This window comes from Rhinopithecus bieti, unplaced genomic scaffold (assembly GCF_001698545.2).
Source record: "Rhinopithecus bieti isolate Rb0 unplaced genomic scaffold, ASM169854v2 scaffold_53422, whole genome shotgun sequence".
NCBI lineage: Eukaryota > Metazoa > Chordata > Mammalia > Primates > Cercopithecidae > Rhinopithecus > Rhinopithecus bieti.
In genome coordinates this window covers 1263307-1289840 of record NW_016821178.1, presented here as the reverse complement: position 1 = coordinate 1289840, position 26534 = coordinate 1263307, and the positions used below count along the sequence as shown (strand labels likewise).

At 49.3% G+C, this 26534-nt stretch overlaps 1 protein-coding gene across 4 annotated transcripts in view; it reads left to right on the top strand.

Moving 5' to 3' along the window:
• The window catches only part of TK2 (thymidine kinase 2), a 41874-nt gene that overhangs the window by 11123 nt on the left and 4217 nt on the right, over positions 1-26534 (top strand). For all 4 annotated transcript variants that reach the window (XM_017860237.1, XM_017860238.1, XM_017860240.1 and 1 more), the window contains 6 exons: positions 1589-1642; positions 9134-9223; positions 11495-11568; positions 22403-22491; positions 23057-23136; positions 25379-25459. In XM_017860237.1, the coding sequence (XP_017715726.1) occupies positions 9140-9223; positions 11495-11568; positions 22403-22491; positions 23057-23136; positions 25379-25459 (408 nt within the window). In that variant the 5' untranslated portion in view covers positions 1589-1642; positions 9134-9139. The remainder of the gene's footprint in view (positions 1-1588; positions 1643-9133; positions 9224-11494; positions 11569-22402; positions 22492-23056; positions 23137-25378; positions 25460-26534) is intronic.

Sequence of the window (26534 nt, the reverse complement as noted above, 5' to 3'; positions counted from 1 at the left end):
GTTCTGTGAAGGCAAAGGCTGGGCTGGTTTTGCTATTGTTGTATCCTCAGTGCCTAGCATGGGTATCTGGCACACAGTGGGCACTCAATAAATATTTGTTGGGTGACAATGCTATGGATGAAGCACCCCTGAACTGGGTCGGGGAGCAAGGCTCCTTGTGACCCAGACTCTGGTGGGCCTGTGTGGTGTTGTGTATGCTCCTTAGGGGCTGGGAAGAAGATCTAGAAGAAGGAGAGGGGGTTTGAGAGGGGCAGTGGGAGGGCATATTTGAACTGGATTTTGAAGGGTGTATAGGAGTTTTCCATGTGATGAAAGTTGATGTGAAGTGGGATGGGGTGGGAATGCTGGGCAGAAGAAACAACATAAGCAAAGACACAGAGGTGTGAAGGGTGGGGGGTGATCCCTTCCCTCCCCTCCCCTCGCCTCTCCTTCTTTCCTTTTTGAGACGGAGTCTTGCTCTGTCACCCAGGCTGGAATGCAGTAGCGTGATCTTGGCTCACTGCAACCTTTGCCTCCTGGGTTCAAGTGATTCTCCTGCCTCAGTCTCCCAAGTATCTGGGATTACAGGCATGCGCCACTACATCTGGCTAATTTTCGTATTTTTAGTAGAGATGGGATTTCACCATGTTGGCCAGGCTGGCCTTGAACTCCTGACCTCAAGTGGTCTGCCTGCCTCGGCCTCCCAAAGTGCTGGGATTACAGGTATGAGCCACTGCGCCCAGCCAGGGTGGTTACTTTTCAGGAGTTCCATGCATTGCCTGCCTTTGGTCTTTTGTCACCTATGGCCCCTCACATGTACTCTGAAAGTTCCCAGATGAATCCTGGCACTCTGAAGATCTTGGCCCCAAGAACACCATTTAAATCTTTTGTAGCGCACACCTGCATACCCAGAAAGGCTCTAGCAGAGTCTGGGGTTGTCCCAGATTTGTGTGTCTAGACCACAGATGGAGGCTCTAGAAATGCCCAGCAGAGATCCTGATATGTGTCTGAAAACACACAAGATGTTGGAGAAATTGGCAGTCATCCTAAAAGGTACAAACAGGACCAGAGGGAAAGAATGCCTCCAAACCAGTGAGACAGGGAGCGTACTAAAGAAACAGAGACTCTCAGCAGCCAGCGCACCCAGTGCAGTGATCAGAGGCAGGAAATGGAGGCAGGTGGCCTGCCCAGGCCTAGCCCTGTCCAGTGTCCCTCCTGGCTTCTCCTACCCACCTGCCAGCTTGATGTGGTAGGCAGGCAAGGCTGGGATAGAATACATAGAAGAGGGATGGACAGAGCCAGCTCTGACCTTGGGGAGGCTACCAGGGCAGTAGAGAGGTAGGACGTACCTATGCTTGGCACATTGGGTACAGGGATGGATAGAGTTGTTCTCAGTATGTTTCTGGAAGTAATGTGAGGAAGCCGTGTCTAATCTAGAGTTGTGACCTCACAGGGGTTGTCAGCTATTTTGGCCTACCTTGGGCACCCAAATTTGGATAGTCTTTTTCTCTCTTTTTCCCTTCTCTCCTTGCTTTCCCCTCAACACTTACACACTTTTACAGGATTCAGCACTGAGAAGCAGCAGTTCTGATGTTTTCTTTCCTTCCAGGTGTTAACGGAGCCTGTGTCCAAGTGGAGAAATGTCCGTGGCCACAATCCTCTGGTGAGTGGGTTGTTGGTTGCATGAACCCCTGGCTTCCCCTTAAGCACCCGAGAATGGTGATGCCTCTGCCTGAGCCCGAGACTGCCCAGGCATCCTCTGTGCTCTTAGCTGTGTTGGAGAAGACCAGGGAGGGACAAGCAGAAAATGGTGGCATGTTGGTGTTCTGAGGTCAAGGATCTCTGAGGCCTGAGTGGCTAGGCACAGAGCCCAGGGACTTCCTATCAGCTATCCCATACTATTCCCAGTGGCCAACTTTAGCCACTAGGGGTGTTCATTTCTTGTTGCTCATTCCAGCCCTCCCCTCCCCTAGAAGAAACCTATCAGAACCCAGGACTTCTCAGACCTAACCCCCCAGGACCTATCTCTAAGTAACCAGGAACCTTGGTGGACCCCTGACTTGGGTTTGCAACTTGGCCCTGTCTAGTAACAGGGGCCGCCTCTGGCTTACCTGGAAGCCACCAGCCTGCTTTCCCAAGGGTGAACCTAGCAACAGGGGTTGTAGTGTGCTGTGGCCCTTCCTTTTGAGGTTCTGCTCTGGCTGCTTGCGAGAGATGGGTAGAATCTGGGTCCTGCAAGAGAGAGCTTTAGAAGGGGATGTTGGTTCTGAGCTCCCCTCCCATGAGGTAGGGATGATTAGTCTCATTTTTCAGTTTAGGAGATTGCACTTAAATAAGTTGCCTGAGGTCACACAGCTAGTAAATGGACTTGGAAGCCTGTGCTGCCCCCTTTTTTTTTTTTTTTTTTTTGAGATGGAGTTTCAGTCTGTCTCTAGACTGGAGTGCAGTGGCGCAATCTCGGCTCACTGCAACCTCCACCTCCTGGGTTCAAGCGATTCTTCTTCCTCACTCTCCTGACTAGCTGGGACTACAGGCACCTGCTACCATGCCCAGCTTATTTTTGTGTTTTTAGCAGAGACAGGGTTTCAGCATGTTGGCCAGGATGGTCTCGATTTCCTGACCCACGTGATCCACCCACTTCAGACTCCCAAAGTGCTGGGATTACGGACGTGAGCCACCGTGCCTGGCCGTGCCCCCTGATTTTTAGCAACACAATTGGCATCTCCTGTGTGGTTCATTAGACTCCGAGTTCTACTAGGAGCAGGGACTGTGTCTACTTTGTTCACTGTTATTTGCTAAAACCTAGGCGCACTGCCTAGCACTTAGTAGGGGCTTGTGCATTCATCCATTCATTCAACCAATATTCAGTGCTTGTCAGCCACATGGCGGACACTGTTCTGGATGATACGGCAGTGAGAAATTCGAAGCTCTTGCTCTCCTGCCCCTAGTATTCCAATGTGGGGAGGCAGAAGACAAACATATAATCTGGTGGGTGGTGATAGGAGCTAGGAAGAAAAACTAAGGCAGGTGAAATGATGTTTCTTAAATAAGGCAAAACCTCTCAGTCTTTCAGTAAAGAATCCTAAAGAGACATGAGAAGAATTTCTTCTCTGTGCATTTGCGAGAAGATGGAATGCCAGTCATCTTCTTTGAATATCACAAAAAAAACCTCTGTAACATTCATATTCTCTAGAAGCCAAGGAGGAACCCAGGCTCGGTTATTAAGTAAGACAACTGGAGTTGCAGGTGTTAGGGATCCTAAGTGACATTTCCCAGGACAAAATCACAGCCTCAGAAGTCTGAGTGTCCTTGTTACAGATAGCCTTTTCAATGAGAGTTTCCTAATAAAAAATGCAATAGAGGTGGCTATTTCTATATAACTTTCCACTCTAGACCAAAAGAAAGATCGATACTTTGAAAAATCTTAATTCATCACTTTATCTGAATTGGTTTTCTGATGCAGAAAGGTGACTGTTTCTGCGGCCATCAGGCAAGAGGGAGTGTTTCTCCTAGGCTTTATGAGATTTTCTCTCAACTGCTGTCAGAGGAGTCTGCAGTTCTCAGTGAAGAGCACTGGAGTTTCATTAGTTTGCACCAAGAGAAAATGAAAAGCAAAATGAGGAAAAGGCCAGGTATGGTGGCTCATGCCTGTAATCCCAGCACTTTGGAAGGCCAAGATCAGAGGATTGCTTGAAGCCAGGAGTTTGAGACCACCCTGGTCAACATAGTGAGACCCCCATCTCTAAAAGAAATAAAAAATAAATAAAATTAATTTAAAAATGAGGAAAAGAGCAGAACAGGTTTCTTAGCAAGTACGCTGGAGCATGAAGTGTTTTGCACCTAGAGGGGATGGAGAGTGATTGAGTAGGTGGGTGGGCTTCTGTTTTACATGAGATAAGTAGGGAACGTGTCTATGATAAGGTGCCTAAACATGAGAGTGTGAGCACTGCAGATACCTGGATGAAGAGTGTTTAGGCAGAAGGCGCTGCAGATGCAAAGGCCCTGAGATGGGACCATGCTTGGCATGTTTGAGGAACGCTAAGTAAGCTCATGTGGTTGGAAGCCAACCAGACCAGAGGGAGAGTTGTAGGAAATGAGAGAAGGCCCTGTGGGCCATGATAAGGGTTTGGATTTCATTCTGCTTGCAATGGGAAGCCACTGGAAGGTTCTGAGCAGGGGAGTGGCAAGAACTGATTTAGGTTTCACAGACTCACTCTGGTGGCTGGATAGAGAACAGACTACAGAGGGCTCAAAGACCATTCACTGAATGACTTGTGCGCATGTTCCTTGGTGATTTTATTTTATTTTCTGAATTTCCAAAGAAAAGGAATTTATTTTTTACAGTTAGAACAGCTGAGAAGTCCAAGGTTGAGGGGGTGCATCTGGTGAGGGCTTTCTTGCTAGTGGGGACTCTTCAAAGAGTTCTGAGGTGGTGCAGGGTGTCACATGGTGAGGGGGCTGAGCGTGCTAGGTCAGGTCTCTCTCCCTTTTCTCATAAAGCCACCAGTGTAAGATAACCCATTAACCTATTAATCCATGAATAGATTAATCAATTCAAAAGGGCTGTGCACTCATGACCCAATCATTTCTTAAAGGCACCACCTGATACGTACTGCCACACTGGGGATTAAGTTTCCAACACATGAAATTTGGGGGATTCATTCAAACCAAAGCGTTACTTTTTAAAGATTATCTTTTTTTTTTTTTCTTAGGGCTCTGTCAGCCCAGGCTGAGTGCAGTGGTGCAGATCATCCCGGCTCACTGCAAGCTCCGCTCACCGGGATTCAACACCACACACCATTCTCCTGCCTCAGCCCCACGAGGAGCTGGGAAAACAGGCGCTGCCACCATGCCTGGCTAATTTTTTGTATTTTTAGTAGAGATGGGGTTTCACTGAGTTAGCCAGGATGGTCTCGATCTCCTGACCTCGTGATCCTCCCACCTCGGCCTCCCAAAGTGCTGGGATTACAGGCGTGAGCCACTGCACCTGGCCAAGATTATCTTAAAGAGCTTAACTTTTTTTAAAATTTAAAATTTATTTATTTATTTATTTGGAGAGTCTTGCTATATCACCCAGGCTTGAGTGCAGTGGCACAATTATAGCTCACTGTAACCTTGAACTCCTGGGCTCAAGTGATCCCCTTGCCTTGGGCTCCCAAAGTGCTGGGATTATAGGCATGAGCCATTGCACCTGGCTCTCTTTTCTTTATGCTAGAAACATTCAAATTATTCTCTTATAGCTTTTTTTTTTTTTTTTTTTTTGAGATTGAAGTCTCGCTCTGTCACCCAGGCTGGAGTACAGTGGCATGATCTTGGCTCACTCCAACCTCTGCCTATCAGGTTCAAGCGATTCTTCTGCCTCAGCCTCCCAAGTAACTGGGATTGCAGTCATGCACCACCACGCCCGGCTAATTTTTTTGTATTTTTTGTAGAGATGGGATTTCACCATGTTGGCCAGGCTGGTCTCAAACTCCTGACCTCAAGTGATCTGCCTGCCTCAGCCTCCCAAAGTACTGGGATTACAGGCGTGAGTCACCGTGCCTGGCCTCTTCTATCTATTTTGAGATGCACAACAGGTTATTGTAAACTATCGTCACCCTATTGATCTATCTAACACTAGGTGTTACTTCTTCTATCATGCCATATATTTGTACCCTTTAATCACTGCTCTTCATCCCCCTCTCTCCCCTACCCCTTCTGGCCTCTGGTAACCAGTAATCCACTCTGGAACTCCTGACCTCAGGTGATCCTCCCACTTTAGCCTCTGAGTAGCTGGAATTACAGGCTTAAGCCGCCAAACCCAGCAACTGTCTAGCTCCATGAGATCCGTTTTTTTTTTTTTTTAGCTCCCGCATATGAATGAGAATATATGATATTTGTCTTTCTGTGCTTGGCTTATTTCACTTAACCTAATAACTTCTAGTTCCAACCATGTTACTGCAAATGGCAAGATTTCATCCTTCTTCATGGCTGAATAATATTTCATTATGTGTATATACCACGTTTTCTTTAACCATTCATCATTGATAGGCACTTAGGTTGATTCCATACTTGGGCTACTGTGAATACTGCTGTAACAAATGTGGGAGTGCAGATATCTTTTTAATATACCGATTCCCTTTCATTGGAATATATACCCGATAGTGGGATTGCTGGATCACATGGTAGCTGTATTTTTAGTTTTTTGAGAAACCTTCATACTGTTGTCCATAGTGGCTGTACTAATTTACATTCCCACCAAATATGTATGAGGGTTCTCCTTTCTCCACACGTATCGCCTGTCTTTTTGATAAAAGTCTTTTTTTTTTTTTAAACAGAGTCTTGCTCTGTTACCCAGACTGAAGTGCAGTGGCATGATCTCAGCTCACTGCAACCTCCACCTCCTGGGTTCAAGCGATTCTCCTACCTCAGCCTCCTAAGTAGCTAGGATTACAGGTGTGCACCACCACACCCAGCTGAATTTTTTTTTTTTGTATTTTTAGTAGAGATGGGGTTTTACCATGCTGGCCAGGCTGGTCTTGAACTCCTGACCTCAGGTGATGCACCTGCCTCAGCCTCCCAGAGTGCTGGGATTACAGGCCTGAGCCACCGCCCCTGGCCTGATAAAAGCCATTTTAACTGAGGTGAGATGATATCTCGTTGTACTTTTGATTTGCTTTTCTCTGATTATTAGTGATGTTGAGCATTTTAAAATATACCTGTTGGCTGTTTTCACGTCTTCTATTGAGAACTATCTATTCAGATTTTTTGCTAATTTAAAAATCAGAATTTTTTTTTTTCCTACTGTTGAGTTGTTTGAGCTCCTGATATATTCTGGTTATTAATCCTTTGTCAGATGGGTAGCTTGCAAACATTTTCTCCATTCTTCGAGTTATCTCTTCACTTCGTTGATTGTTTCCTGTGAAGCTTTGTAGCTTGATTTAATCCCATTTTTCTGGTTTTGCTTTAGTTGCCTGTGCTTTTGGGTCTTACACAGAAAAATCTTCACCCAGACCAATGTCCTGGAGCATTTCCCCAGTAGTTTCTCTTAGTAGTTTCTTAGTTTCAGGTCTCAGATTTCTAAGTCTTTAGTCTGTTTTTGATTTGATTTCTGTATATGGTGAGAGATAGGGGTTTAGTTTCAGTTGTTCTGCATATAGTTATTCAGTTACCCCAGCACCATTTATTGAAGAGATTGTCCTTTCCCCACTGAATGTTCTTGGTGCCTTTGTCAAAGATGAGTTGGCTATAAATGCATGGATTTGTATCTGAATTCTCTGTTCTGTCCACTGGTCTTTGTGTCTGTTTTTATGTGAGTACCATGCTGACGTGGGTACTTATAGCATTAAAACATTTCTTTTTTTGAGACAGGGTCTTGCTCTGTCACCCAGGCTAGAGCACAGTTGGCATAATCATAGCTCAATGTAACCTTGAACTCCTGGGCTCAAGCGATCCTCTTGCCTCAGCCTCCAAGTAGCTGGGACTATAGGTGTGCACCACCATGTCTGGCTAAATTTCCTTATTTTAATTTTTTAGAGACGAGGTCTCACTTTGTTGCTTAGGCTGGGCTTGAATTTCTGACCTGAAGCAACCCTCCCTCCTTGGCCACCCAAAGTAACAGGATTACAGGCAAGAGCCAGTGCACCCAGCTGTTACTACAGCTTTGTAGTAAATTTTGAAGTCAGGCGGTGTGATGCCTCCAACGTTGTTTTTTTTTTTTTTTCTTAGGATTGCTTTGGCTAGTTGGGGTCTTTTGTGGTTTCATATCAATTTTAGGATTTTTTTTTCCTATTTTTGCAAAGACTGTCATCGGTATTTTGATAGAGATTACATTGAATCTGTGAATTGCTTTGGGTAGTATTGTCATTTTAACCATATTAGTTCTTCTAACCCGTGAGTGTAGAGTATCTCCTTTTGTGTGTGTTCTCTTCAGATTCTTTCATCAGTGTTTTCTAGTTTTCCTTGTATAGATCTTTCACTTCTTTGGTTAAATAGATTCCTAGGTATTTTACATTTATTTATTTATTTATTTATTTTTCGAGACAGGGTCTCAGTCTGTCGCTCAGGCTGGAGTACAGTGGTGCAATTTCGGCTCACTGCAGCCTCTGCCTCCTGGGTTCAAGCAATTCTCATGTCTCAGCTTCTAGAGTAGCTGGGATCACAGGTGTGCGCCACCACACCTGGCTAATTTTTTTGTATTTTTAATAGAGACAGGATTTTGTCATGTTGGCCAGGCTGGTCTTGAACTCCTGGCCTCAAGTGATCCGCCCGCCTCAACCTCCCAGAGTGCTGGGATTACAGGCATGAGCCACTGTGCCTGGCTGTTATTTTATATTCTTTGTAGCTATCACAAATGGGATTCCTTTCTTGTTTTCTTTCTCAGATTGTTCACTGTTGGTGTGTATACGTGCTACTGATTTTTGTATGTTGATTTGATTCCTGCAGTATTACTGAGTTCGTTCATCAGTTCTAACAGTTGTTTGGTGGAGTCTGTAAGGTTTTTTTTTTTTGTTTTTGGTAATTTCAACTTTTATTTTCATTTTGGGGGGCTACATGTGCAGGTTTGTTACCTGGGTATATTTCACGATGCTGAGTTTTAGGGTATGATGGATCCCATCAAGTAGGTACTGAACATAGTACCCAATAGGTACTTTTCAGCCTTTGCCCCCTACCTTCCTCCCCACTCCAGGAGTCCCCAAAGTCTATTGTTGCCATCTTTATGTCCATGAGTACCCATTGTACCCTCTTATAAGTACCCACTTAAAGTGAGAACATGCAGTATTTGGTTCTCTGTTCCTGCATTAATAAGCTTAGGATAATGGCCTGAGTCTTTAAGCTTTTCTAAGTGTAAGATCATGTTGTCTGTGAACAAGGTTAAGTTGACTTCTTCCTTTCCAATTTGGATGCCCTTCATTTCTTTGTCTGGCCTAATTGCTCTGGTCCTTTGGAGACTTTCCATAGGCTCCTATTATCGCTGTTACCGTACCGTCCTCTAATTGTTTCAGTGTCTGCCTTTGTCCACCCTGCTGTCAGACCCCTGTGATCATGCTGGGTCCATCTTCAGCCCCAACCCTGCGTGTGTAGATTTCTTGAGCTGTCCTTCAGTGCCTTGTGAGACCAGAGTCCTCCTGCAGATGCCACTCTGACGGAAAGTGCTGTGTTTTCCCTTCTGCAGGGCCTGATGTACCAAGATGCCTCTCGCTGGGGCCTTACGCTACAGACTTATGTGCAGCTCACCATGCTGGACAGGCATACTTGTCCTCAGGTACGTTTCAAATGCTCAGTTTCAGCCTTCTTAAACATTTTCTTCAGACTTGGGGTATGTGATTGCCAGGAAGGGAAACTTCACAAGGAAGCCAGGCTAGGCCTTCAGTGCTGTGCAGGCCTCTCTGTGTGGGGCCAAGGTCACTGGCTTCTGCAGTTCTCTTCTGACCAGCCTCTAGTGCCCCTACCCACAAACCTCAGCCAGCCAGGTGGTGCCCCCATCAGGTCAGGACCACTGCTGGACTCAATGCCGTTTAACTTAGTTCTTCTCAAAGTGTGGTCCCTGGACCAGCAGCAGAAGCATCACCTGGAAACTTGTTAGAAATGCACATTTTCAGCTGGGTGTGGTGGATCCCACCTGTAATCCCAGCACTTTGGGAGGCCGAGGCATGCAGATCACCTGAGGTCAGGAGTTCAAGACCAGCCTGGCCAACATGGTGAAACCCCATCTTACTAAAAAATACAAGAATTAGTCTGGCGTGGTGGTGCGCACCTATAATCCCAGCCACTTGGGAGGCTGAGTGAGGAGAATGGCTTGAACCCGGGAGGTGGAGGTTGCAGTGAGCTGAGATTGCATTACTGCACTCCAGCTAGGGTGACAGAGTGAGTCTCCATCTCAAAAAAAAAAAAAAAAAAGAAATTCTGGTCACATCCCAGACCTGCTGAGTTATAAATTCTAGGGATGAGGCCCAGCAATCTGTGTTTTATCAAGCCCTCCAGGTGACTTGAATGCATGCTTTGTTTGTTTTCATATTTGAGAACCACTAATTTGACCTTCATGGGGTCTGGCTCTTAGTTCAAATTCTTGAGACAAAGAATCTGATTGGTTCAGCTTTGGTCAGGTGTCCAGCCCTGGTTCAATCAGGTGTTGGGTACAGGACCCCAAGGCACAAACATGGCTGCTTAGGCGTATTCCATCAGTGAGGGTGCATCTAGAGACAGTCTCTTAGAAGAAAGGGGGCTGAAGAGGTCCTGATCGGCACCTATGTTTCAAGGCTGTAAGCACAACCTATGATGCCAGCTTTAAGACTCTGCATGAAGGAGACAGACTATCCCTACAGCATTTAACACTGGCACAGCTGCTGGACTGGACAGTTCAGTCCCAGTCTGGGTACCTGCAACAATAGCTACCATTCTTCTGTAAATCTGTCTTTTCAAATTGAAAGGTGTGAGCGGGATCTTTTTGGTGAGTAAAAATTTCCATCTCCCCAAATATCTGTCTAAATGACACAAATCCACAAATCAAAAGATCTGAGGTTAGCGCATTTTGCCTTTGCTAATCTGCTTTTCCTGAGCAGGCACTCAATTGCAAACCTAAGTTGTATCTAATGGTATTTGGATAGGAAGGGATGTAAGTGTGCTCCTCTATTTAAGGAAATCTGCCTCGGGAGGCAGAGAGAGATGGACAGACCAGGAAGGATGAGCAGAAGGAGACAGAAGGATGAATGGGGAGCTAGGAAGTAAGGAAAGAGAGGATGGAAGAATGGAAAGGAAGATGGATGGGCAGAGGATGGATGGACAGAGGGACAGCAGGGAGAGGGAAGAAATGCCTGGGTTATGGCTTTGAATCTGCCTCGGATTTGTTGGCCCAGGTCCCATGGTTGCTGTGGGCCATGGCCAAGTGAGAGTAGTGTTTGTCTGCCTGGCATCAAGGGTCAGGCACCTTTTGCTTCCCAGAGGAACGCTGGACAAAGGGCAAGATCGTCTGCAGAGGGTGTGAGCATCCTGGCAGAGAGGGGCGCTGTCAGGCTGTCTTCCTCCCTCTTGGGCGTTGTCCTTCCCAGTTTCCGTGGGCAGAGCCCCCAGAACGTCACCCTCAACCTGACCCTCGTGGGACTGTACCTCATGCATGCGGTCCCTCCACTTAAGCAAAGTCACCCTATTTAGGTCCGTGATAGTCACCACATGTTGCCTCAAGTGGACAGCTTTGGACGGTTTCTCCAGGGCATGGCCATGTTCCAATTGAGCCTCACCTCCCATCAAAGAGGCGGCTGCTGATGAGCCCTCAGCCTCAGCATTGCTGGGCCATGTATGCAGCTTTGGGGTGTGGGGCAGGTCAGGGTGGAAGGGGCACATAGCCTGAGCCTGGTGGCAGATGTGGTTTCTCCTCCCGGCAGGGGAGTGAGGAGGTCCTCCTGCCTCACTCTGTCCTCCGCCTTGATTCTCATATTCAGCAAAGTCCCCAGGCAGGGGAAGTAACAGACATTTCTTAAGGCCTCCTGGCTATCTCCTCTTCCCCTGAGTTTGTGATTCTCTTTTTGTTTTCCTTTAGGTGTCATCTGTACGGTTGATGGAGAGGTCGATTCACAGCGCGAGATACATTTTTGTAGAAAACCTGTATAGAAGGTATTGTAGTTTGCATAATTGATAATTTATTAAACCACTAATTTTTCAAAATGAAATAGAAATTTGTTTATTTGATTGACAGATATGGAGTACCCGCTGTTGTATCAGTTAACCATTGCCATAGCAACGTGCTATAACAAACAGCCACTAATCCTCATGGCAGACAGCTATCTGCATTCGTTGCCCAGTCAGCCAGGTTGGTCGCCAGGCAGCTCTGCTGACCTTGGCTGGGCTCAATGAGATGTCTGGGAATCAGCTGATGTAGGAGGGCCTAAGCAAGGGTGACTGAAGGTGGCTTATTTCTCTTCCTCTTGCCTGTCACCCTCCTTCTGGGACCAGCAAACCAGCCCAGGTATCCACTTCTCACGGTGACAGAGGGTAGAAGCAACAGCAGAGATGCAAGGACATGTCTTCAGGCCTCTGCTCCAAGTTAGCTAACATTCCATTGGCCAAAGCAGGTCACATGGTCACATGAGCCCAGGGTGGAAAGGTGGGAGGGTCCAGTGAGTTACACAGCATGGTGTAAGGCTATAGGGAAGGGTGGAGAGTTGGGCAAGTCAGACACATGGTGTGCATCGCATTTGTTGTGTTTTTCGCTAAAAGCTTCCCTCATGAGAGCAGACTCTGTGATATATACCTAGTTAGGGGGCTTCTGGTGGCCTGTGAGTGCCAAGGGCTCAGGCATGGGGCCCTCCATCCCTGTGCTCAGAGACTGCTGATTTCTCAGGGTCTTGGGGAAATGGGTTGCAGACCCCACCTGTCCCCGCTGTGAGCATGGGATACTGCTGTCCCTCCCTCTCAGAGCTGTTTGGATGTCAGCGCTGAAGGCCCTTCCTCCCACTCTCATCTGCAGCTGCCTTCCTAAATGTCGCCCTGTCTCCTAGCCCTCCCCGACCACCCTGTCTAGATAGGGCAAGCTCCTTGTTAGTCTTTGTTTCGTTTTTGGTTTTCGTTTTTGTTTTTTGAGGCAGGGTCTGGCTCTGTCACCCAAGCTGGAGTATGGTGGCACGATCTCAGCTCACTGCAACCTCCTTCCCCCAGGCTCAAGCCATCCTCCCGCCTCAGCCTCCCAAGTAGCTGGGACTACAGGCACATACCACCACGCCTGGCTATTTTTTTTTTGTATTTTTAGTAGAGACGGGATTTCATCATGTTGCCCAGGTTGGTCTCACACTCCTGGGCTCAAGTGATCCTTCTGCCTCGGCCTCCCAAAGTGCTGGGTTTACCGGTGTGAGCCACTGTGCCTGGCCCCCTTGTTATTCTTAATGACTACCTTCTGTTAGTTTTCTTTGTACTATTTAAGGCAATCATATGAAATGATTTAACCAATTATGACCTACAAAAATGGCAGTTTTGTGTGGTTCAACTTAGTATGTGTCTAATTGTTTATTGCCTGCCCCGCCCCCCCCACACCGGACCATAAGCTCCTAAGGGCAGGCACGAAGTTTGGTGTCCTTGCCTAGTGTGGACCCAGCACAGAGCGAGCTCCTGGTTGATACTTGTTAGCTATTGTTGGATGAGGGGACCTGTGACTATGCTTTGGTCTCCAGCCCAGCTTGTTCCCCAGGCTCTGGCTCCCCGCTGTTTTGTACCTTTCATTTGAGGGGCCGCTAAAAAGGCTTCCCCTAGGAGCCCTGAGCTGCCATGGATCATACCTTTGAGCCTTTATCACCCCCCGAAAATGAGAGCCTCTGCACAGAGCATCAGAGCAATGCTGTGGGCTCAGGGGCTGGCAGCCAAGGTGAGTCCTGGCTGTGGCTTTGCCCCCTGACCTCAGACTTTTCTTGTGGGCTGCAGCTTGCCCTCTCAGCAGGTGGCATTCCTGACCTTAGAGCCCCATTTTTCACCTGACAGCCTGGGTTTCCAGGTGTCCACTGTTAGGTTTATCCAGCCCTCTGCCCTCCTCAGCTCCTGCTCTTTAGCACCTCAGCCAGAGGGAGGACAGGCAGGGCAGAGGAGAGCGAGAGCAGAAGGGAGCCCCTGTTATGTTTGTGTACTGCTCTGATTAGAACCGTAGCCCGAGGCGGAGGTTGCAATGAGCCGAGATCACACCACTGCACTCCAGCCTGGGCAACAGAGCGAGACTCTGTCTTAAAAAAAGAACTGTAGCCCGAGGAACAGATCTTGGTGGTGGGGTACGATTACCTGTGAACCTCAGAGAGTGGGGCTGTGTCTGTCTGTTAATCGCATTCAGCTTGGCCTGTTCTGTGTGGGGCCAGTGACTCTTGTTGCTTTTTTTTTTTTTTTTTTTTTTTTGAGATGGGCTTGTGCTCTGTCACCCAGACTGGAGTGCAGGGCCATGATCAAGGCTCGCTGTGGCCTTTACGTCCTGGGCTCAAGAGATCCTCCCACTTCAACCTCCTGAATAGCTGGGACTGTAGCACATGTCACCATTTCTGGTTAATTTATTTCTTATTTTTTGTAGAGACAGTCTCCCTGTGTTGCCCAGGCTGGTCTCAAACTCCTGGGCTCAAGTGATCCTCCTGCCTCAGCTTCCCAAAGTACTGGGATTACAGGCATGAGCCTGATTACAGCTGTGCTTGGCCTGATGGCTCTTTTTGAAGCAAGTAATCTGGAATGGAATGGCCAGAGGTTAAGGGGAGAGGATAGAGTGTGGCATTTGGTGGGCCTGGGTTCTATCCTGGCTCTGAAGTTTGCTCTGTTTATGAGCAAGACCAAGTTTCTAAATTTCTCTGAGCCCATCTCTCATCTCTGATTCCTCTCATCCATCTTTGAAGAGCCTTTTGACCTGCCGCCTCCTTCATGTCTTAGGACCCTTTTGCGGGTCCTTGCCCACCTTGGTCTTTATTAAATTTGTGAGTTCCCCAATCCCACCCCCAAACCTATAGGCCACCCAGCGCCAGGTAGATTTCCCCAGGAGCCATTTGTCTTTGGCCCAGGTCACAGTTCCTGCTGATGGCCACAGGCTTTGGTAACTCCCACCCATGGTCCTGTGTCATCACATTTCTGATGTGTCAGTTCTGTATCTCCCAATCTCTATGGTTATGGCATTGGTCCAGATGACATGGGCCTCGCCTGGAGCTGTTTTGTGGGTGGTTTAGGAAGAGAATGTAGCTTTTAATTTTTTTAGCTCTTTTCCTGCCCTGATGACTTTATATTTATGTCTTTTCCCGGCCCTCCCAGAATGCATGGCCTCTGTGGTTAGGATTTCTGTGGGACAGTGAACCACAGAAGAAACTTACAGTGTCCTTCTTTCTGTTCTTGGGATCTAATTGTTTTAAGTTCATGTGGCTTTCCGGGGGCTCAGATTCCCCTGAAGACCTTGTTGGGGCCTTGAGACCCATCACTGAGATCTCTTGAAGCCAAAAGCTGTCAGTGGGCATGTGGCCTCAGGCACTCCAGAGGCTGCTGGGAGCACTGTGGCTGCCTGGAGGGCCAGGCTATCCACCATGGTCTCTAGGAAGATGAGAAAAGGCAGTGTTCCTTGGACCCTTTCATGGAAATCCTCTGAAGGCAGAGGAAAGCTTCCCACAGCACTGGTTACTTATCCTCCCAGCCCCTGTGGTCCAAAGCAGCCACCTGCCAACAACCTGGAAGTTTCTTGGAGTCTCCTGTTTTAACCTAGAATTCATTGGGATTTTGCATTTTCCACAATAGTATGTTCTTAAGTTTGTATCTAAAAATAATAATTTAAATACTTATCATTGAAGACAATGAATGCTGTATTAAACACCATGCTTTGCATGTGCCTTGGAGTTCCCACTCCCTCAGCCACATACCCCAGAGTCCCTAAGTCCAGGAGGCAGAGAACCGAGGGGTAGGGGCATTCAAAACACCTTCCCCAGAGCGTGATTCACTTGTGAACTGCACCTGCTTATGTGTTCCCTGGAAACTGGGGCATCAGCTGTCATGGTTAAGGAACAGGGCAGGGACCCATGGACAGGAGCTGCATTTGTTGTTTGGTTGTTGACCCTATTGGGCAGATACGGAACTGAGAAAGGATTACAAATGATCGGGCAGGAACTAACCACAGGAGGGGAACGTGTTCTGAACCCTGCTGTGTGGGGGCAAGCAGCAAATGAGGAAGTGGCAGGAGGCATCTAGATTTCTCTCATCAAGGCCAAAGGCTTCAGGGCCCACTGGGGCTCCCAAAGCTGAGAATCCTGAGGTACTAGCCCCAGGGGGAGACCCTGCCTCTTCCAGACAGGCCTTACTCTAAGCTTCTCCCACGACCACCTGTGCATCTTGTTTACGGGTAGATTTCGCTTCAGTAGCACTGAGGTGGGGCCTGAGAGGCCACATTTCTAGTAGGTACCCGGGTGGGACCACACTCCTACTGGCCAGGGATCACGCTTTGAGGAATATGGGCCTTACAAAAAGGTGGCAGGGCCAGGTGTAGTGGCTTATGCTTGTAATCCCAGCACTTTGGGAGGCAGAAGGGGAAGGATCACTTGAAGCCAGGAGTTCGAGACCAGCCTGGGCAACAAAGTAAGACCTCCGTCTCTACAAAAAAATTTAAAAATTAGCTGGGCCTGGTGGTACACATCTGTAGTCCCATCTACTCAGGAGGCTGAGGCAGGAGGATTGCTTGAGCCCAGGAGGTCAGGGCTGCAGTGATCCATGAGCATGCCACTGCCCAAGTGACAAGTGACTCAGTGGGACTTTGTCTAAAAAATAAATAAATAAATAAAAAAGGCTGGTAGCCAGGTGGTCCACAGGGCACCCTCCATCCCTGTGCTGCGACCCTTTTCCCCTGGAGTTCTGACGGTGAGGTGGGCTTCCTCGGGGCTTCACTGGACCTTTGGGGGTCATAAGAGCAAGAGCCCCGGCCTGAGGATTGTCTTCGGGGCCATGGTGAAAAGTTCTGCGCGGTGCAGGATTTCCTGTTTCCTGCACCTGGCCTGTGGTTTCTTAATTTCACCTTTGTTGCTTCATATTTGGGTTGCTGGGGGCTCTGTTGTGTTACGTTTGTTTTTAAGGTTTCTGAACTTACTCCTAGGCCAAGAGTCAGGCAGCCATAGGGCAAAGTAAAAGGTATTTTTAGCCAGAGCCACAGAAAGGATGAAGGGAAGGAATACTAGAGCTTGGCCACTCTCCGGACAACTCCAGCTGCCCTCGATGCAGCGGTCATCCACAATGAAGTATTACTGAGAAAGTAGATGTGGGTTTTTTGTTTGTTTGTTTTTGAGATGGAGTCTTGCTCTGTTGCTCAGGCTGGAGTGCACTGGTGTGATCTCAGCTCACTGCAACCTCTGCTTCCCAGATTCAAGCGATTCTCCTGCCTCAGCCTCCCAAGTAGCTGGGATTACAGGTGCCCACCACCATGCCCAGCTCATTTTTGTATTTTTAGTGGAGGTGGGGTTTCACCGTGTTGGCCAGGCTGGTCTCGAACTCCTGACCTCAAGTGATCTGCCCACTTCAGCCTCCCAAAGTGTTGGGATTACAGGCCTGAGCCACTGTGCCCGGCCTAAGTAGATGTTTTTAGAGGTTTCTGCTCCTCCAATGCAGATTACTATCATTGTTACTACCTATGCAAAATGTAGCATAAAACCGAGTTTGGCTGGGTCCTTTGCCCATACCTAGAATGAGGTGTCTTGGTTCCCACCTGCAGGGAGATCAGCCGGGTACTGGGAACCACACGGTGACATGTGGGGCGTCAGCTCCTGCCTGGGAGCTCGTGTTTCCTTATTTCCTGGGATGCTCTAGGAAAAGGCTTCCGAAAATGCCGTGATGGGGAGCCCTTCACAAGGTGGGAGGGCACATTACCACTGCCCCTTCAGTGCTCGGGTTGGTCTTTTTCTCTCTCTCAGAAATTCTTGCAACCTTGGTTCGGGATCTGTGGGGTCCTGGATAGAAGGGTGTACGGCAGGCTCAGGTCCCCAGAAAAGCCCACATGTTGGAATCCTGCATCTCCTCAAAGTAAAATTTCTTGAAAGGTATTCTTGCTCTTTGGGCCGTGAACAAATGAAGAGCTCGTCAGGGGAGAGACCCGCCTCTTCTGGCACTGTCTACCCCGGCGAGGTTGGGGTGTGCAGAATGTAAGTGCAGTTGTGCCACCAGGGGTTCGAGAGGGCTGTGTTAATTGCTGGAGAGGAAGATTCCAGTTACACAGTGTCCTTAAAGATGGGAACTTTTTTTTTTTTGAGTCGGAGTTTTGCTCTTATTGCCCGGGCTGGAGTGCAATGGTGCAATCTCGGCTCACTGCAACCTCCACCTCCTGGGTTCAAGCGATTCTCCTGCTTCAGCCTCCTGAGTAGCTGGGATTACAGTCATGTGCCACCACGCCCGGCTAATTTTGTATTTTTAGTAGAGACAGGGTTTCTCCATGTTGGTCAGGCTGGTCTCAAACTCCCAACCTCAGGTGATCCACCTGCCTCAGCCTGCCACAGTGAGCCACTGTGCCTGGCCAAAGACGGGAACTTGTAAGGGGCGGGCAACTGGCTAGCATGAAAAGCTGAAGGTGGTAAGCAAAATTCATGTAGCTAAAGAGGCCACGCAGGTGACTGTGTGGGCCGAGTAATGGGAAGCAAAGGTTTTACAAGATTGCCTGGTCGTCCTTTTCTAAGAACAGAAGTGAGGGCGTGGAGTGGGGCCCAGCTGAGGAAATGGCATGCTGACTCACCTGTGGCTGGTGGTTGGCGACACTAAGTAAGACCTGGTGTTTGGAACCACAGGCTGGGCCTCCTCCCCTGCTGATTGGCCCAGGGGCTTAGGCTCTTCCCAGCTCCTGTCTAGACTGAAGCCTCCTGGTCTGGGTCATGGGCCTAAGAGCTATGGCCTTCCTGCAGCTCAGGCTAGAGAGACACTGGACTTGATCCAGGTCAGCTGACAGAGTGGGGCGGGCGGGTGGTGCAATGGAGAGCATTTGGGTTTGGGGTTAGGGAGAGCCAGGCTTGAACCCCTGCTCAGACAGAGTTGGCCTTCACTTCTCTGATCCTCAGGTTTCTTCTATAAGCTAGCCTCACAAGGTCTTGTGAAAACAAAAGGAAATAACATATACAAGGGAGCTCTTCTAATCCATTCCGCACAGACTGGGGGCTCTCTGGGCCTCAGGGAAGGATGCAAGAAATTGTGCTGATGTAACAGCAGGATTCATGTATTCATGTGGACGAAGACCTTGGTTTTGCCCCCTTGGGGTCAGGGGAGGGGTGAGACTCCCATGCCCACTGTTGAGTCATGTGCTTGGATTTGCCAGACTTGGATTTGCTTGGTATTACTCTCTGTGCATTCTGTAGAAATAAAGGCTGTGGCTTGTCTTGTCGGTGGTGTGGGGAGCCCCATGCTTGAGACAGACACACGAGGAGCTGGGCAGAGTTCCTAGGAGGAAGTACGGTTAGAACAGCGCCTGCCATGCCCCATGTCCCTCGGAGTCATGGAGATCAGGCTTCTGTTTCCTCACTCAGCTCAGCCACTGGTCAATCAGTCCTCCTGGATCCCCCAGCCTCTTCCGGCACACAGTTCCAGTCATGGATGGGTTTTCAATAGGTCTGGCCTACTGACCCTGCCCACGGGAGGCCACCCCACCAAGGACCCCTTCCAAGAACATTGGGAAGGGAGAGGCTGCCCCTCAGTCTGCACCAACCCTGTGGGGGAAGCCTTTTGTTTGACTGTGGTGGGAGTGGGAGTGGGAGGCCCCTGTGACTACCTGGAGCTGATTCCCAGGGGAGCTGTGGCGGGGGCAGAGCCACCAGAATCTCTTAGTCCCAGAGTCCCCCACAGGTGTGACCCCCTCCCCATGTCTCCATGTGTGGACCTCCGTGCACTGTGACCGTTTTGCAGTGGTGGTCGGTTTGGTTTTAGTTAACACTGCTTCATGTGTTCTGAGCTGTGGTTCAGTTCCATGGTCATATCTGTGGGCACCTTCCCAGCTCTGGGATTGGACAGTCTTCCTTGAACTATGTAGACACATGAGGTCCTCCGGCGGTTAGTCCAGCCTTGGAGACTTGGGAGACTGTCCCATGGGCAGCTTAGCTTCTCCTCAATTGCTGCTAACTGGCTCCACCCCCTTGGTGCCACCTCTTCTGTGCCCTCAAGCTGTGAGTTTGCTGGAGTAGGGGAGAAGCTAATCAGCAGCTTCCTCATTGCATATCCTCATTTTCTTGGAGCCAATTTTTTTCTCAGTCTAATTTTTCCAGAAACAGAAAATAAGAGAGAGTGGTTTGGTTTCTTGAACATCAGATATTCAGAGCTGAACTAACTGAAACCCAACTCAGGGTAGCCTGAACAATGAGTTGTCGTCAACTCCCAACAGATGGTTTAATTTGATGCCTCTGGCCTTGTTTCTCTGCATTTTCCTGCTCTGCATCCTGTTCGTGTCCTCAGTGCGATTCTTTCAGGGGGACAATGTAGTCGCGGCAGCATTGGGCTTCTCACTCACTGGTTGGAGTAAGGGCAGGTGTCTTGCTAGTGGCTCTTCCCTAAGCGTGCAGAAGTGTCTTTTCTGTAAGTCCCTGCAAACCTCCCTCATGCCTGCCTAATCCAAATCGGGCCCCTGGCTGGGGGAGGCCCTGCACTGATTGACTTAGCTTGGCTTCCCGAACCCATCGCTGGAACCAGGGGAGACGACTTCCCTTAGACCAATTGTGCCTACCCTAAAGCTTGGAAGCTTGGGGTGGGTCAGGTTTCCCTGAAGCCCTTGCATCTGTGGATGGACCCTGAATAAAGAATAGGCTACTTTTAAGGAGGTAAGTGGAGAGGAGGCAGGGAGGCAGCCTGTGGGCACAAAGTCATCACCTGAACTTGTAGTGCCTGAGTTTTGTTGACTGGGAATCCCCTCTGTAATGCTGCAGGATTTCCTTCCCACTGCTCCCGCCTCCCCTCCCCCATGCAGCTGGGAGTCCTGGCAGTCCCACAGGTTGGTCTGCCCTGGCCTCTGTGCTGCAGTCTGCTCAGGCCCCCTTGCTGTTCTCCGTCCACTGTCCCGCTCCTCTGTCAAATGCTCTTCTCTGCTGAGGACATGGGGGTGGTCTCATAGACTAGGGGAGAATGTCCCTCCCTAGTTGGTGTCATGCCTTGCTGTTAGGCCCCAAGACAGGGCTGCTTGTGCCCTTGACCTCCTAGAGTTCCTGCCTCACTTTTGCAGCCTCTTACTTCCTTCCATCCTCATCCCCTCGTGGGATGGAGTCAGCCCCTCCTTGCCCCCTCCCCCGGGAGCCTCCCATTGCACACGGCTCAGGTACAGTCACTCCTCCATGGCCAGTCTTGCTGAACCCAGCTCTGAGCGGGTCCCACATGGAGCCACTTAGTGGAATGGAGGATGTTAAAGGGAGAATTCCTCTGCTAGGCCTGTGAGGGTCATCTGCCTGCTGATGTGCTTGTGCCCTCCAGCCGTGGCCATTCCTGCTCTCTCTTTCCTGTTGATTTCCTCCCAGGTCACAGGAAACCCACAGAAATACCAGGAATAGATGCCAGATTTCTCCTTCACCCTGGGCTTGTTCTTCCTTCCCACTTGTTGGCCTTCTTTTCTTTCTTTTAAAGTTAACATTTAAAATATGTAGTAGGCCGGGCACAGTGGCTCATGCCTGTAATCCCAGCACTTTGGTAGGCCAAGGCAGGTGGATCATTTGAGGTCAGGAGTTCGAGACCAGCCTGGCCAACATAGTGAAACTGTCTCTACTAAAAATACAAAAATTAGCCTGGCATGGTGATGCACGCCTGTAGTCCCAGCTACTCAGGAGGCTGAGACAGGAGAATTGCTTGAACCCAGGAGACAGAGGTTGCAGTGAGCTGAGATCACACCACTGCACTCCAGCCTGGGTGACAGAGTAAGACTCTGTCTTAAAAAAATAAAAAATAGAATGTGTAGTAATGCTCCCCAACCCCCACTGCTGATTTGCTGATTTGAGAAGTAATGTGTTGTTAAAATTTGGAAAATACAAAAAGGTATAAAGAATAAAAGAAAAGTCTCACATAGTCCTGCAGCTCAAGAAAAGCACTGTTTACATTTTGATATTTTTCTTTCCTGCCTTTCCAAGATGCATTGGTGAATACTTTTGGAAATGTGGTTGGGGTATACACAGTTTTAGATCATGTTGCTTTCACTGAACATTAGATTTGAAATTTTTCCATGCCATTAAATATTATTTTACAATATCATCCTTCAGTTACTGCATGAATTTTCTGTTACATAGATTTACCAAGATTTAGTTTTTTATTGTTTTAAACAGTGCAACAGTGAGCATCATGATTATTTTCACAAAATAAAATTTTTGTTTTGTCGGAGTCAGGGGTCTCACTCTGTTGCCCAGGCTGGAGTGCAGTGGTATGATCATGACCCACTACAGCCTTGAACCCCTGGGCTCGAGTGATCCTCCTGCCTCAGTCTCCCAAGTAGCTGGGACCACAGGCATGCACCACCACACCTAGCTAATTTTTTTGTAGTTTTTGTAGAGATGGGGGTCGTTCCATGTTGCCCAGGCAGGTCTTGAACTTCTGGCCTCAAGCGATCCTCCCACTTCACCCTCCCAAAGTGCTGGGATTACAGGCATGAGCCACCACCCTGGTCCACAAAATAAATTTCTAGAAGTGAAATTGGTTTGCTGATTCATTGCCCAACCTGAGCACTGTCTCTGTTCTCAGGGCACAAGCTTTAAAGTCCCTTTCTCTGCTTAGAGTTCCAATCCCAAGTGAATTCTCCCATCACTCTGTGCCATGGCCCTTGCAGCAGTGTGCCATAAGCTGCCCCCAGGCAGCAGGAAGTCGGGAATGCTTAGGGTCTTTGTCACTGCATGTTCAGTATTGCATGGATCACTTTGTGCCCTGGTACCCTTGGTGACTCCCTTTCAGTGAGAGCCATCTCCAGATCCTTTTGGGGGAATTGCATAGCCCAGAAGCTTTCTCTTAGGTGAATAAGCCCTTATAACTCTCATTGCAGTGGGAAGATGCCAGAAGTGGACTATGTGGTTCTGTCGGAATGGTTTGACTGGATCTTGAGGAACATGGACGTGTCCGTTGATTTGATTGGTGAGATGCACCCCTCCCACCTCCCTCTCTGGTCTCTCTCCTGGGCTCCTTGAGGATGTGCTTGGCTGGGCCCCAACCCTTGGGGGCAATGGATGAGGCACTTGACAATTCCTTCCCCATAAGAGTTCAGCCTTCTACCTGAGGGCAGACAGAATTTGGGGCTTCTGGTCTGTCATGGAGAAGAACCTTGGCCTTTGTTCTTTAAAATTCCCTCCCTGGCTCCGCTACTTTCAGACCTCAATCCACTGTGATCTGATGGGTTTTCTAGTTGGTAAAGATCAGGAAGGACAGAGCCTGAACATTCACTGAGACCTGCTTGGTGTGAGGCCTGTGCTGAGCTATGTCTATGAACAGAATCCCATTCAGCCTCAAAACGAACCCACGGGGCTGGTGACATGGAAAGAGAATGAAAATCGGGGCTGAGGGTCAGTGGTCAAGCCCAGAGCTGGCCCTCCCTGCCTCCTGCTCGAGCTGTGCAGACCTTCCTCCCGCCTTTGCCCGTGTGCCTGCTTCGCTTCCAAGCCATGAGCAGAGTCCTGAGAGCCACGTATTCTTTTAACCTCAGTTTATCTTCGGACCAATCCTGAGACTTGTTACCAGAGGTTAAAGAGGAGATGCAGGGAAGAGGAGAAGGTCATTCCACTGGTAAGAGGCCTCTTTGACTTGGTTAAAGACAAACTGGGAAACCATCTCTGTCCAAGCCCGGCTTCCTCTCCTAGCCCCACCCCCATGAGATCATTGTGCCCTTGTCTGCAGAGAGAGAAACGGGAACCAAGTGTATCAGAGGGTGAACTCTGACTTCCTGTTTGGCCAGAGACCCACATGGATGTCCAGATCTGCTTGGCTTCCTGTGGTCGCTGACTCACGGTTTGGCAACCTTCCTGCTTGGAGGCGTTCCCCTCCCCTCCCCACCTGCCCCTCCCCATCTTGGCAGCACCAGGGCTTGTCTGTTCTGCCTCCTGAAGATTGCCTGGCCTTGTGCTTTCTGGGTCCTCCCTAGAATGTGAGTTCCAGGAGGGCAGGACCAGCCCCCTTGTGCACTGCTGCATCCCTAGTGCTCAGCACAGTGCCCAGCACGGAGGCAGTGCTCATGCTTAGTAGTGCTTGCCCATTGGAGAGATACCATGCCCCTCTGAGTTCTGCTCAGGCCACACTGACTCTCATGGGGACTCTGCCAGTACAGGCCCGGGCTGTGCTTCTTGCCCTGGTCCTTCCCTCCTCACATCTCCCTCAAAATCCGGCCTCCAGGCTGCTGCGCGGCTGATATTTCCAATACTTATCACCACTTGTGCAATTTTCCAGCCTAGAACCCTTCAGTGCCTTGCTGCTGGCTAGGATGCAGTCCTCACTTTGTAATATGGCTTATGACCCGGCCCCAACTGCCTCTCTGGCATAATCTTCCTCCATTCCTTACTTTCTATGCTCTGGCTGTAAGGAACTAGTTGTGGCCACACACAAACATCCACACGCACAGTGGAGCTATGCAAATGTGCCTTTGCACAGTCGTTTCCTTTGACTTTAAAGTATTACTCAGATGTCACCTTCTCCAGGAAGCCACCCCGACCTTCTTTCCGTTGTAAGCCCCCCAAACCCACCACCTGGCTTTCTGTGATCACAGGCCTTAGGACAGCATACTGACACTATTTGTTTATACCTTTTTTTCCCCATCCCTCATTAATATAGGCTTTTTAAGATTGGGTCTTACTCTCTCTGTGTCCTCTGCATGTACCTTGGGGCCTGGTGTCTAGTAGTTGCTTAGTTAGTATTGAACTGAATGTCCCATGTGAAAAGCTGCCTCTGGAGGGAGACAGAAGTTGGGCAAGCATTCAGTGGGGCGTCAGGGGTTCTGAGCTCAGGATAGGCTGGACTGGGGGCCCTGGGAGGCCTATCCAACTCCTGAAGCCCTGCTCAGCCTTGTTTTTCCCTGTTGCCAGCATGATGCATTCCTGCCACGAAGGCCCGGGCTTCATTCTGGGCAGCTCCTTTGAAATCTTGGAGACAAGAATGCTAGGAAGATGGAGTGTAGTAGAATGGGGCCAGACTGGACCATGCTGTGATGGGCACAGCAGTTCTGCAGTGACCCAGATGCTCCCCAAGCCTGGGGTCCCTCCAAGTTGTGATCCAAGCCATTGTCTTAAGGGTTTGACCAAGTCCATGGGACACATCTGGCTCCTGTTGCCAAGGGAGAGCTGGGCAGCAGATGAAAAGGCAGCTGCGGAGTTGACACGTGAGCCTGTGATGGCGAGTGAAATCTGTGTGAGGAGCCATCCCACTCTGTGCCTGGGAGCCCGAGTATCTGCTCTGCCCCATATGTAGGCCCCATGGCTCGAGAGGGCCTGTGCCCCTTTTTCCTTGGGCTCCGCCACATCAGGCTTTCTGCAGCTGGCGGTCTTTATAGTCTCAAGGGTCTATAGGTTATGAGTTTTTGAGGGGCTAGAAGGGCAAGGGGTGAGGGTCACAGTCCTCTTGGTTGCAAGACAGAGGGGAGGGTTTAGAGGCTGCCTGGGGCTGGGCCCCTGTCTGAAGGAACTGAGGCCCTGCTGCTGCAGAAGTGGCAGTAAATGGGAGAAGCCAGGTGTGGGTCCTGCCTTTTGCCTTGGCTTTGATTCAGGCGCCAGAGGAAGGGCCAGTATTTGTGCCTGTGAACCCCCAGTGGAGCAGAGCAGGGTGGCTGGTGACACTTCTGCTGTTGTTTTGCTCAACCTGGCCACCGAGTGTGCAGCCGCGTCTGCCACTGTCTGCCTGAGCCAGGTTTGCTCTCGCAGGGTTGCTTTGTCTGAGTCGCTGACCGTGGTCATTGACTATTTTGTCCCCCGCTGCTTGAGACCCTTGGTGGGCGGGGTGTGCCCTGCCCACTCCCGATAGACTGTTTATGTTTCCCTGGCAGGAATACCTGGAAGCAATTCACCATCTCCATGAGGAGTGGCTCATCAAAGGCAGCCTTTTCCCCGTGGCAGCCCCTGTTCTGGTAAGTAAGACTCCCTTACAGGGTACGAGACTGTTCTAGAAAGAGGAGTGACCCAGGTAATGTCAGCCATCTTGCAGACAGGGGAGGGCACAGTCCTTTAGAGTTTGACAACTTGGAAGGAGGAAGGTGGGAAGGCTGGTCCTCTCTCTCCTAGTCCCTGTTTCTGGGCTGAGTCTCAGAGTGAGTTGGCCAGACCCAAGGGAAGGCAGTCTGTGTCAATGCCATCACACCTGGCGGTTGTCACTGATCCAGCATCTTCAGCGAAGACTGTAGACCCGGGCTTCAGTTTTCACCGTTTAGGATGGTGGTTCCTCTGATGTGACCTTCCTTCTTCCGTGGATGGCACAGAACCTCATTTCACCTTTGTTTGGTGACTCAGGTCATCAGAAGGAATGTCAGTGTCTGGTCTGGGCTGTCACACAGTGATGCCCTTAGGAAGTGCTGAGGTGTGGAACTGTCTGTCCTGCCCACTAATGTCTCTGCATTCCTGTGTTTACTTTTTACATTTCTCTTGCTGCCATGTGTCATTTCTGACTGATATTGATGTGTCTGCCCCGTCAGCATTTCCTCACTTCCCCATCCTTGTTTTCCAGTTTGCTGTTTCCAGATTTCTTTACTCACACAAATGCGCAGTGGCCCAGATGCTCCCAAGAAATGCGGAGTCTGGGGTGCCTCTGAGTTTTGGTTGGAGGGAACCTAAGATGGTTACATATACAACATGGGATGGGCTGTGAGGCAGGGCTGTGTGCAAACTTTTGTGCATGGCTATAGGAACAATGTTTGATGGGCTGTGAGGCAGGACTGTGCATCAGCTTTTGTGCGTGGCCATAGAAACATCTGTTTGGGCTCAAACACCTCTGCTCATGGCTCTTGTAGGCAGTGAGGTTGTGGAAAGTGAGATATTACTGTAGTAGTTTTTTGTTTGTTTGTTTTTGAGACAGAGTCTCGCTCTGTTGCCCAGGCTGGAATGCAGAGACAGTCTCGGCTTGCTGCAACCTCTGCCTCCTGGGTTCAAGTGATTCTCTTGCCTCAGCCTCCCGAGTAGCTGGGACTATAGGCGCATGCCACCATGCAT